General features: G+C 39.1%; 1 protein-coding gene across 3 annotated transcripts in view; it reads left to right on the top strand.

The window, feature by feature from the left end:
- Positions 1-2,127: 2,127 nt before the first annotated feature.
- The window catches only part of nfkb2 (nuclear factor of kappa light polypeptide gene enhancer in B-cells 2 (p49/p100)), a 42,565-nt gene continuing 31,757 nt past the window's right edge, over positions 2,128-12,935 (top strand). For 2 of the 3 annotated variants that reach the window (XM_085799167.1, XM_085799166.1), the window contains exons 1-4: positions 2,128-2,165; positions 3,893-3,984; positions 9,721-9,754; positions 10,727-10,802. In XM_085799167.1, coding sequence (XP_085655293.1) covers positions 3,968-3,984; positions 9,721-9,754; positions 10,727-10,802 — 127 coding nt within the window. In that variant the 5' untranslated portion in view covers positions 2,128-2,165; positions 3,893-3,967. Of the gene's footprint in view, positions 2,166-3,892; positions 3,985-9,470; positions 9,581-9,718; positions 9,755-10,726; positions 10,803-12,935 lie in introns of those variants that run through there. The other variant, XM_085799168.1, reaches the window with a different exon arrangement.

The raw sequence follows: 12,935 nt of genomic DNA, 5'->3' as shown, positions 1-12,935 counted from the left end.
TCTGTTGATTCATTATTGATCAATTAATGATGTTGTTAATGATTAAATAAAACCAGGAAGTGCAATCATTAAATGTTCCTGGTTAATAAGTTAAAGAAACATCTCACAAACCGCTTCATTAAAACAATTAAAAACACATTTTTCCTTTTTTATTTATACACAGATAGTTTGAATAGACAGATAGACAGATAGATAGATAGATAGATAGATAGATAGATAGATAGATAGATAGATAGATAGGTAGATAGATAGATAGGTAGATAGATAGATAGATAGATAGATAGATAGATAGATAGATAGATAGATAGATAGATAGATATACTGTACTTTATTGATCCCAAGCTGGGAAATTACAGTGAATTATGAATTCTCTCATTAATTTGACCTTTTTTTTTATTTTACTTTGTTTTTATTTAAAGAAAGAGAGAGAAAAAAATATTTCATGATCAAACATTTAACTTCAGAAACATTTCTCCCAATTTACTGCTTCATTAATAAATCACATTTTTACTTTTAGTTGTTATGAAATATGTTATTTTTAAACAAAAAATATTAAATCTCCCCCTATTCAAACATGTATTTTACTTTATGTTTTTATGTTATGAAACAGTTTGTTTATAAAGTTTCATTGAGTCTCTTCGGGCAAAGGAAGGGGCGGGGCTTCCCTCCCTCCGTCCGTCCGACCAATCAGCGAGCAGCATCCGACCAATCAGCGAGCAGCATCCGCCGCATGGCGCCGGAATTCCCCTCCAGCTTCGGGGGCTTTCCGCCCTGACTGACAGCCCAGCGGTCGCCATGGCAACAGGGCCGAGCTGCGTCAGGTCGCTGGAGGACAGCGGAGACGTGGCTTCCGGTTAGGTGGAGCGACTGTCAAAATAAAAGCCTTTTATTACAGTAACAGAGCTGCAGGAAAACAAAGTGAAGAGTTCAGACAGAGAAGTTTTATTTAGATATGTAGTCTCTGATGTTTATTTATATTTGTAAACAGTTTGTTTGTTTACTTTATGGCAGGAGAAGATCATTTTAAAGGGTAGTTACGCCTACGTGGGTCTTCAATTAATACTTTTTGTCTGTTCAATTCAATTTTATTTATAAAGCGTATTTCATGCACAGGGAAAACTCAGTGCGCTTAACAATAGTTAAGCAATTATAATACAATGCAAAAATAGTGCAAACAATTAAAAAAGTGCAAATTTAAAACAAGACAAAACAAAGCAAAGTCAAAACAGTATCACATACACGTCTACATACATGCTCAGGGGACACATTGGTATACACACACACACACACACACACACACCACGTCTAATAATAATAATAATACATTTTATTTATAAGCGCTTTTCCAGAAGCTCAGAGACACTTTACATACAATAAATTCAGTTAAGAACACAAGACATATAAATTCAGTTAAAAGCAGCAAAGACAGTATAAAACATAGAAAACAATATAAAACACACAGAAATTATGTATTAAAAACTGATTTAAAAAGGTGTGTTTTTAACATGGTCTTGAATGTTGACCATGTATATTAAATATATTGTCATGTGATTTTCTGACCATGATTCTTCACCAGACTGAAGCTCAAACTAAAGACATTTAAGAACCTAATATAAAGGCTATCCTGACTTATATGTAACATAATAAATACGCTAAGATATATGAATTAGGATGATGATGATGATGATGATAATTATCACTCATTTAAATTCTGCTCTGTGTTTTTGTCTTTTATTTTCTGTTGTTTTTACTGTAATGTGTATCATCTGGTTCCTTTTTATTTCAGTTCTGATTTTATTTCCCCATTTTTGTTTGTTTTGTTTTCCTTTCTTTTCTTTTCCTTTTTCTTTTTCTTTCTGTGACTTAACTTTTTGTTAGTTAGTTAGTTCGTTTATTTAAACATTTTAACTGAATATGAATTCTATATTTTAGGACCAAAAACTACAACTGGCTGAATTAGGAGCCCATTATTATTATTATTATTCTCACTCAAATTGCAGAGGTAGTAACCAAGTAGATGTGTAGCTGTGTTTTATTTTGAAAAGCAGAGACAGGAAGTGTGTGTGGACGGTTTTGCAGCATTTTCTCCTCAGGTCGGTTCAGTTCAGTTCAGTTGAGTTGAGTCCTCGGCAGCGGACGCAGCGTCGATCTGTCGCAGTTCTCAGGTAAAAACACCTTTCAACTTTTTATTATTATCGCTAAAATAAACCGATTTAAATCCTCACGCGAGCACCGGAAACGTTTTGACCTGTCAGAGTAAAGTTCAAACAGAGAAGGAGGTTGTTTCAAAGATGGAGGAAATCGATCATCGATCAGTTTGAGTTTCTCTAAAAGTTTCACTGAAGAAGCGACTTGTTGTTGACCAGCAGCTGATTTATAGGTTTATCGATTGATTGATTGATTGATTGATTGATCGATACATTGATTGATCGATCAGCTGTGTGTTTGTGGTGAAGATGAAAACAAAGTGAACTGTTCGATCAGAGGAATCAGCTGTTTTTCTTTCTGTTTCTTGGTTTATGTTTTAGTTTCGTACGCTTTTATTCTGAAAACCAGACTGAAAGAATCCACTTAACACCAACTATTTTATTATTTTATTTTGAAATAATAAATCCTGATCAGCTGTGTATTGATCAGTTCAGACAGAATCTATCATCTATCACCTAATGATCACTGTCATTATTGATCAGTCATCTGGTTAGTTTAGTTTCTCTCTCAGTGTCTGAACATCCTTCACATTTTGTTTTATTCAAATTTATCCTGAAAAATGTTGTTTTTTTCCTTTAATACAAATGAAAATGATTCATCGGATCAATTCTGTTGATCAGTTATTGATCAGTGTGTTTGTATTCAATGAGCTGATCAGAGAGAGGTTGTGTAATGGAATATAAATATTATTTTTCATACTATAAATGTAAAATAAAGCAGATAATAATTCACTAAGGAGTCAAAACTAGTGTAGTGGACGATCCAATCAGCTGATGGTGAGTGTTTGTGCTAAGCTAAGCTAACAGTTTCCCTCCGTTCCCGGTGTTTGTGCTAAGCTAAGCTAACAGTTTCCCTCCGTTCCCAGTGTTTGTGCTAAGCTAAGCTAACAGTTTCCCTCCGTTCCCAGTGTTTGTGCTAAGCTAAGCTAACAGTTTCCCTCCGTTCCCAGTGTTTGTGCTAAGCTAAGCTAACAGAGATAAAATGTATTAAATCCAAACATGCCAAAGACCTCTATGCAATGTTCAAAAATGATCTGACTAATGTAGCGTAACAATTGTTTTAATCCTGAATGATGTAATGTATGTTTTTATTTATTTATTTTCTTTTTCTTTTTCTCTTCCCTTCTATATATTTGATATGTGTTTGTTTTGTTTTTTACTCACTTATCTTCTAATTTTTGTTTATTTAATGTTATTCTTAATTCTTATCTCTGAAACATGATGTCTGCTCTTGTTACATTTTGGACAGATATAATATTTGCCTGACTAGTTTGTAAATGCATTTGTTTAAATAAAATAATAATAAAATAAAATAAAAAAAAGCCAAGCTAACAGTTTCCCTCCGTTCCCAGTGTTTGTGCTAAGCTAAGCCAAAGATATTCAATAAATGGATGGTTTATAAACCGTCTTTGGCTAAGCTAACAGTTTCCCTCCGTTCCCAGTGCTTGTGCTAAGCTAAGCTAAGCTAACAGCTGACAGTGGAGGAAACAGAGAAGCGTTTGTTCAGAGAGGAGGAGGGAAAGAAGGGATTGACCAGGAGGAGGAGGAGGAGGAGGAGGAGGAGGAGAGGGGGGGGGGGATTCCCACTGATGTGTTACTGCATCACACACACACACACACACACACACACACACACACACACACACACCCTGCTGCGTGATTAACTGTTGATTCTGCGTCGGCAGGAAAATCCCTGAAGGAGGAAGAACAGAGCGGAGCCTTCATCACCACCTTCCTCTTCATCACCGGGAGGCTGAGTCATGGCCGGAGCGCTGAGGTGAGGAGGAGGAGGAGAGGAGGAGGAGGAGGAGAGAGGAGGAGGAGGAGAGAGGAGGAGGAGGAGAGAGAGGAAAAGGAGGAGGAGAGAGGAGGAGATAGGAGAAAGGAAGAAGAGAGAGGAGGAGGAGGAGAGAGGAGGAGATAGGAGGAGGAGGAGGAGAGGAGAGAGGAGGAGGAGAGAGAAGGAGAGAGGAGGAGAGAGGAAGAGGAGAGAGGAGGAGAGAGGAAGAGGAGAGAGGAAGAGGAGGAGGAAGAGGAGAGAAGAGAGGAAGAGGAGAGAGGAGGAGAGAGGAAGAGAGGAAGAGGAGAGAGGAGAGGAGAGCAGAAGAGGAGGAAGAGTTATGGAGAGGAAGAGGAGAGAGGAAGAGGAGAGAGGAGGAGAGGAGAGGAAGAGGAGGAGGATGAAGAGGAGAGAGGAGGAGGCGAGAGGAAGAGGAGAGAGAAGGAGAGAGGAGGTGAGAGAGGAGGAAGAGAGAAGGAGAGAAGGAGATAGGAGGGAGAGAGGAGGAGGAGAGAGAAGAGGAGGAGGAGAGAGGAAGAGGAGAGAGGAAGAGGAGAGGAGAGCAGAAGAGGAGGAAGAGTTATAGAGAGGAAGAGGAGGAGGAGGAGGTGTCTGATGGTTGTTGTGATGTGACGTTGAGCTCTAGACTGGACCAGTCTGGATTCTGGTCTGTTCTGGTTCCTGCTGAAGGTTCCAGACTCAGTTCGCAATATTTTTTTCGTAGGATAGGTCCGGGAAAGTCCCGCCTTTCCCGCCTCTGATTGGCTGGAAGGACTCTCGCCTGATTGGTTGATTGTTTTGGCTGTGAAACGCAGGCTGTCGATCTACCTGGACTCTCTCTACTTATCTGGCCTGTCTAGCCTCTACCTGCTCTTTTTACTAAACTTAACCAACTCCTTTCTTCGTTGCCTAAACCTAACCAATGGCACAATTACACTTCTCTCAAACTCAAAATGTAAACTTGGAATATAAATTTAAAAACTACATTTTTCGCAATGTGAAACCAGCGGGGATCGAACTCGGATTCACCACACCGCAGGCGAAAACGCAAACCGCTTCGCCACGGAATCTGATTACATTTAAGATTTCAGTTGTGTGTATTTTAGTTTACTACAGTACTGTTGTGAGATGACGTCAATCGGAGGAGAGTTCATCCAGCCAATCAGAGGCGGGGAAGGCGGGACTTTCCCAGACATATCCTACGAAAAAAAATATTGCTTCCTGTTCAGGGAGTGTTGCCGTGACGACAGCAGGTGCTGATGATGATGATGTAGATCTGGATTCAGGTGAACCAGGACCTGGAGCGGTTTTTGTTCTGTATTCTGTATTCTGCCCTTTGACCTCCAGACTCGAGGTGCTTGGCGAGGTGCCGCTGTTCGATTCCCTTGTTGTAGTTGTTGTAGTTGTTGTAGTTGTTACCATGACGACTCAGATGGTCCAGCGTTGAGGAACGTTCCCTAAAAACCATAGATATCTACACGTAGCTGCTGCTGCTGACGCTGCTGCCCGTTGGAACGGAGCGTCACCGCGGCGGCCATCTTGGGGGGGGTGGTGAATGCGTTTTGTTATGTTTTGTTTTCATATATTTTTTGACTTTATTTGACAGCACAGTGAGGTAGACAGGACGTTTACGTTTCCATGGTTTTCAGTCGTTGTCATAGTTGCGGTAAAAGCATGGATCTATTATTAACGCTGGCTTTTAACACAGATGTCAGTGTGTGTGATATCCACTGTTAAAAGCTGGTGTGATGATCCATGCCTTTTACACATTTTCATTGAAAAAAAAGAAAAAAAGAAATCCATGCATTTACCGCGACTACCGAAACCATGGAAACGTGAACATACAATTCCACCGGAAGAGCAAAACCGGCTAAACAGGCTACGTTTTTGACGTTCGGAAAAAGGTGGATATCATGAACATGTCTAGTCTGACAACGAGCGGTAGACCTCGGCTCAGTCCAGGGGGCGGGATGAAGGCTGTCTGTCAAACTGCCTCTGCACCAATAGGGTAGCGCTACGACCAATCAGAGCAAAGAGCAGGATGACGTCGCTAGATTAAACTTTTCCCGTATCCCGTCGGCAAAACACCAAATACTGTACATCTTTCTTCCAAATGAACAACTTCAAAATATGACAAGTTTAATTCTTTCAAAAGTTGATGCCAACGCCGATTCAAACCATTCCTTTGCCAAAGCCATCTATCTTCTTGTCTTGTTTTTCACCGTCGCAAGTATGTCGTCATGGCGTTAAGCCGCCCAACGACTCTCTAAACAGATCGAGCGCTGTGATTGGTCAACACAAGCGGTGTTCGAGACTCAAAAAGTTCCTATGGCTCGTTTCTAGACCTACGGAGCAAAGAGATCTGCTGCTGCTAGTAGTCTAGATGGATTTCAGAAAAAAGGCCTTCTATAAGAGGTAAGGAGCATTTATGGGTACAAGTCGGGAACCGGCCTACCTTACATATTTCAAAGGTGCTGAGTCCAAAAAAACGGTACCCAAGAGAAATTGTGAGTTTTTGACCTTCTAATTTGCATATCAAAATGGCCACCAAAGCCCATCTTGCTCAGTCATTGGACCATTTCCCCCTAGTTTTTTTTGTAAGTAGGCAATCAAGATGAGGAAATTAAGTTTCTAGATCGATAGCCAACGGTCAGAGCAAGGATATAGTGGAGGCTCACTGCTTTTTTTATGCATATACATGCAGATGTATAACTTCTAAGGTGGAATTAAGCATTTATGTGTCATTTTTAAAGTGGATATAAATATTCAATAAATGTTACTCTGAAATTTTCCCTGTTGATATGACATATGTATACATATGACATGTATACATAAAAAAAGCAGTGAGCCTCCACTATATCCTTGCTCTGACCCTAGACCATAGACCTAGAAACTTAATTTCCTCATCTTTGATTGCCTACTTACAAAAAAACTTGGGGAAAATGGTCCAACGACTGAGCAAGAGAGGCAATTTGGTGGCCATTTTGATATGCAAATTAGAAGGTCAAAAACTCACAATTTTGCTTGGGTACCAGTTTTTTTGGATTCAGCAGCCTTGAAATATGTAAAGTAGGCCGGTTCCTGACTTGTACCCATAAATGCTCCTTACTTTCACTTTTTGGGTACATCCCGTCTAGTCTGTAGGGGGCAGAGAGATTTATTGGCTACATCTTTCCCTAAAAACAACCAAAAAAAAATAAAAATTTAAAAATGACCTCAGGTTGTTGCCTGGCGATGACCTTTGACCTGTCCAGGTGTGATGATGTCATCATGAGGTCACGTGACCAGTTTCAGGGAAACGGAGAATAAAATCACCTCTGTAGATTCCTCACCCCCCCTCCTCCCCCCCAAACTTCCCCCGGGGTTTCTCTCTCTTTCTCTCTCTTTCTCTCTCTACCTGATGCTGTGGGTTTATGTTAATGAGGCCGGCTGAGCTGCGCTGTGATTGGCCTAGAGGGTGGGAGGGGCCGTCCCCCCCCGTTCCCCCCGCTAGGTTCAGTTCAGATCAGTTCAGACAGAGACAGGAAGTCAGAGACGAGACGACATCATCAGACGCCGCCGAGGCCGAAGCATCAGGTCAGTCGCCGCTCGGCCGGTCGCTACGACGACGGCTCACTTCCTGTCCTCCTTCTTCTCCTTCTTGTTCTTCTTTTGTTTCTTCTGCTTTTAGCCGAACAGACCTTAGAGACCGTGTGTGTGTGTGTGTGTGTGTGTGTGTGTGTGTGTGTGTGTGTGTGTGTGTGTGTGTGTGTGTGTGTGTGTGTGTGTGTGTGTGTGTGTGTGTGTGTGTGTGTGTGTGTGAACTCTTCAGTGATTGGACGATCGGGGAAGTTTGATGAAGTTAAAATGTTTGTAGTCGTTGTGAAGGACGAAGGAGGAGAGGAAAGAGGACGCGGTCGGGACAGGAAGTGACTTTTTAACCCGTTATTGATTGATTATTGATTATTGATCGGGAGCGACCTCATCGATCTGAGCCGTGATGTCATCATGATGTCATCACTGATCACTGAGTCTGGTCAGTAACCGGCGGTAACCGGCGGTTGTGTTGTATAAAGTCTGACAGGAACAGACTTTTATTGTGAAGTGAAACCAAAACATCTCTCTGAAGCCTGATTGGTCCTCGTCCTCGTCGTCGTCGGTGGCAACAACACGGCTGCAGCTCTGCAGCTTTTCACCCATCTATCTATCTATCTATCTATCTATCTATCTATCTATCTATCTATCTATCTATCTATCTATCTATCTATCTATCTATCTATCTATCTATCTATCTACTATCTATCTATCTATCTATCGTTCTATCGTTCTATCTATCTATCTATCTATCTATCTATCTATCTATCTTACTTACTGTAAAACAAAGACGTTTGTGTTTTTTACAGTGTAGAAGAGGAGATTTTCAAAATAAAGCTGCTGTTAGCATATGTTGACATTATGCATTATACAGAGAGATAGAGGTGGACAAAGCAGACAGGGGTATAATGAGAAAAGGAAACAAAAATGACAATGACATTACAAATAAGAAAAAATAAATAAAAACAAACATTACCAGATTTGGAGGAATCCATTTACCTAGTAAAAAGTTCTTAAAGAGGGGCTATGTTGATCAAATCTTTCAAAAAGACAGTTTGTTTTCATAGCTTTTTTTATTTTTAATGTCTTTCATTCAGGGTATTCGTGGGGTCTTGAAAAGTATTAAAAAGTGATAAATCAATTTTGGGAAAATTAAGACCCTTAAAAAGTATTAAAAAGTCTTTTCACGACTTTATAAAGTCTTAGATATTGAAGGTATTTTTTCTGAACTAGCTGTCCAAGAATTTGAGTTGTAAAAAACATTGTGAAAGTGTGTGAATTTATTTGTTTTATTAAAAAACAAAGATCAACCGGTTCATAAAAAAGAAAAGAAGATTGTTGTTTTTGTTTTTTTGAGGGTTGAGCAATGCTTTTTTCGATAAACTTTGCCTTTGATTTATTATCCCAGCCTATTTTGAATTCTGTTGTATCATAGTGGTCTATATAGTCTTTATCACAAACTAAAACTGTTAAGTTAAAAGTGTCACTGATGTAAATGGTTACAGCTTGAAGCGGTGGTGAGGTGTTGAAAAATATTGAGAAGGTCTTGAAAAAGTCTTTAAAAGGTTTTAGAATTAACTTCAAGATTCCTGTATAAATCCTGTTATTGTAGTATTCTTTTTTGTGGATATGAAATTTGGCCATAAGTACTGTAATCCTCGGTCTGTGTTGCTATCGGCAGCAGCAGCAGCGATGACATCATCATGGTGTGTTTAGCCCCGCCCCTCCCCCAGCGCTGGTCTGGAATTCTGGGGGTTTTCCTCGGCTCGGCCACTTCCAGGAAGTGACTGAGAACAGAGCGAGGGAGGGAGGAGGGGAGGGAGGGGGAGGGAGGGGGGTGAAACGACACTGACAAACAGTTACAGAGAGAGAGAGAGAGAGAGAGTAAAGAGAGGGAGAGAAGGAGAGAGAGAGAGAGCGACGGAGGAGAAGAAGTTTGTCTTCATGTGAAAGTGAAAGTGTTGCAGCTTTTTGTTTATTTATCGTTTCATCGTCGGTCGTCGAGTTTGGACAGAAACTCTCAGGTCTCACACACACACACACACACACACACACACACACACACACACACACAGACACACACACACACACACACAGACACACACAGCAGCAGCAGCAGCTTCACTTCATGTGTGTGTGTGTGTGTTGTGTGTTTTGCAGGATGAGTGACGCTCCGTTCATCTACGACAACGACGTGAGTTTGTGTTTTCTTCCTTGTTCATCAGACTACCTTGTTGTACAGCACCTTGTAACATTTGTTTTGAAAGGTGCTATATAAATAAAGTTTATTATTATTATTATTATTATTATTATTATTATTATTATTATTATTATTATTATTATTATTATTATTATTATTATTATTATTATCATTAAAAACTAAATGTTTGAGATGTGAAGTAGAAACTTTGAGCCGCAGCAGCTGAAGCTTCTGGTGCGTAACGTTCACTGACCGTGGGTTAGTTCACTTCACCCTCAGCTTCCTGTTTGACTGTTTGATCGTTGTTTTCATCAATTATGTATTTATTATTTAACTCAAATCTTCACTAACATTTCAACTTTTAATTTTAAAATTAATTAATCGGGTTAAAAAAGACAAAATGAAACAAAAAAGTAGACTCTAGTAGCTCTGCACTGCAAAATCTTTCCAAGAATATTTGTCTTATTTCCAGTCAAAACAAATCTCATTCTACTTAAAATTAGACTCATCACATTAAAAGCAGCTTGTTTTTAGACACTTTTTACTTCTTTCAAGCAGATTTTCACTTGAAATAAGTAGAAAAATCTGATAGTGGAGCAAGTTTTTCTTTCTTATTACAAGCACAACAAACTTGCTTTCACTGGCAGATTTTTCTACTTATTTCAAGTGAAAATTTGTTTGAAAGAAGTAAAAAGTGTCTAAAAACAAGTTAATTTTTAGGTGATGAGTCGTATTTTAAGTGGAAAGAGATTAGTTTTGACTAGAAATGAGACATTTTGACAAGAAATAAGACAAATATTCTAGGAAAGATGTAGAGTTTTTACAGTGTGAGGAGTCTGATACCAGCTGACACGAGCTAAAGGCTAACACCCGCTAACGTGAGCTGCATGTTAGACAGCAAATCAGCAGATTCAGATTGATCATTGATTGATTGATTGATTGATTGATTATGTTCTCCTCCTGCAGTTGCAGCTCAACCTGATGACCTACGACTACATCCCTCCAGTCGACATTAAGACTGAACCCTACATACCTGAGACAGGTAGGATGACATCAGCAGCTTCATGTTTTTACTTCCTGAGATTTATTCTCCACAAACTCTAAACTAAAATCTGTTGCTTTGATTTTCATGTTTAGTTTTTTTTTTTTTTTTAAATCAATATCTGTTTTATTGGAACAAAGTTCTGTTGCTGGGGGTCAAAGGTCGTCTGACTCTGCTTAGTGTTTATTTATGGTAACACTTTACTTGAATAGGTGTTCATAAGATTGACATAAAACTGTCATAACCATGACATAACACAGGGTGTCCGCGGGGTCTTGAAAAGTATTAAAAGGTGATAAATCAATTTTGGGAAAATTAAGACCCTTAGAAAGTATTAAAAAGTCTTTTCACGACTTTATAAAGTCTTAAATTTTGAAGGTATTTTTCTGAATTAGCTGTCCAAGAGTTTGAGACCTAGAAAACATTGTAAAAGTGTGTGAATTTATTCATTTTATTAAAAAACAAAGATGAACCGGTGCATAAAAAAGAAAAGAAGATTGTTGTTTTTGATTTTTGAGAGTGGAGCAATGTCCTTTTTTTGTTTTTTTTGATAAACTTTGCCTTTGATTTATTATCCCAGCCTATTTTAGTCTTTATCACAAACTAAAACTGTTAAGTTAAAAGTGTCACTGATGTAAATGGTTACAGCTTGAAGTGGCGGTGAGGTGTTAAAAAATATTGAGAAGGTCTTGAAAAAGTCTTAAAAAGGTGTTAAAATTAACTTCAAGATTCCTGTATAAACCCTGTAACAGCTGTCATAAACATCAATGAATACTTATGACAGCTGTGGTTAAGTGTCATTCGGTAAGTTATGTCACTTTTGATGCAAAGTTGACATTGTTTGAGATGTTTTTGTTATGAGAACTTGACATCATTTTTAAAGTTTGTCCATTAGGTCTGCTATGACAGTTTAAATTGTCTTTATGTCAAGTTCTCATAACAAAAACATCTCAAACAATGTCAACTTTGCATCAAAAGTGACATAACTTACCGAATGACACTTAACCACAGCTGTCAGAAGTATTTATTGATGTTTATGACAGCTGTTATGTCAATCTGATGAATACCTATTAAAGTGTTACCTTATTTATTTGTGCAGCTGCAGCTTTGTGCTGAGTAGGGATGTCACAATTACTTGTTTTCGCAATTAATCGTGGTATTAAACGGCACAATTAATTGATCGTAAAGATTCCTAAATACCGTCACTTTCCGTAAAAGATTCTGTTGGAAACATATCTGCAGATGTGGCGCAAAAGTAAAGGAAAATGCACAGATACTGGTCCATTTATCTAACGTAACACTGAATTGGTGGGAAGTTAAATGTTAGCATGTCATTTGAATTGTAAAGAAATGAATAAAATAAACTTAAACATTTTGTATAGATGACAATTAATGACTTAAATATTTCAAACACTTCCCCTGGAGGATTAATAACTGGTCCTATATTAAATTAAGAGATTAGTAATGTCATTATATTTTGACTATATTTGATTTTACACATTCATAGTGTTGTGAAATGTATTGATGCATAATAATCGTGATAATCGTAACACCGTGAACCGTTAGAACCGCTCTGGTCCTTCACGTCGCTCTAGAATCTGATAAACGTCGGCAGCTTCCTGTTGGCGCGTCGAACCGAAAGCTTCTTTCTTCTTGCAGAACTTCCTGTTTGAGAGAGAGAGACGTTTAGGGCCTGTCCCAATTCTCCCCCTAGCCCTAGATATTTGCCCTAACCCTACATTTTGTGCGTTCACGTGTAGGGGTAGGGTGTCCCATTACTCTAGGGAGGAAGGGGAAGTGCGATTTTGCCCTTAAAATCAGCCCTCAAAATGTAGTGAGGTCCGATGCTTAAAACGAAGTGGAAGATGAAATTACCCGTTGTCAATGCTTGAAGAAACATTACTATTTCTCTCTGTGTGTGTTTTGTGTCGCTATGTGTGGTATTTATTGGGGGAATCACGGTGTCTAGAAAGCATCAGTGGCTGCAGCTGACAGGGACAGCTAACGGTAGCTAAGCTAACGGTAGCTAAGCTAACATCAGGACATCAGCTGTTAAAACCCTCCCGTTGTGGGACACGACATGAAACTACTCCAGTTAGCTCAGTCATGTTGGAACTCAGATATCCGCTGGAG

The sequence above is a fragment of the Trachurus japonicus genome, chromosome 15 (genome assembly GCF_045865225.1).
Source record: "Trachurus japonicus isolate A0001 chromosome 15, Traja_1.0".
Classification (NCBI taxonomy): Eukaryota; Metazoa; Chordata; class Actinopteri; order Carangiformes; family Carangidae; genus Trachurus; species Trachurus japonicus.
This window is presented reverse-complemented; position numbering and strand designations above follow the sequence as displayed.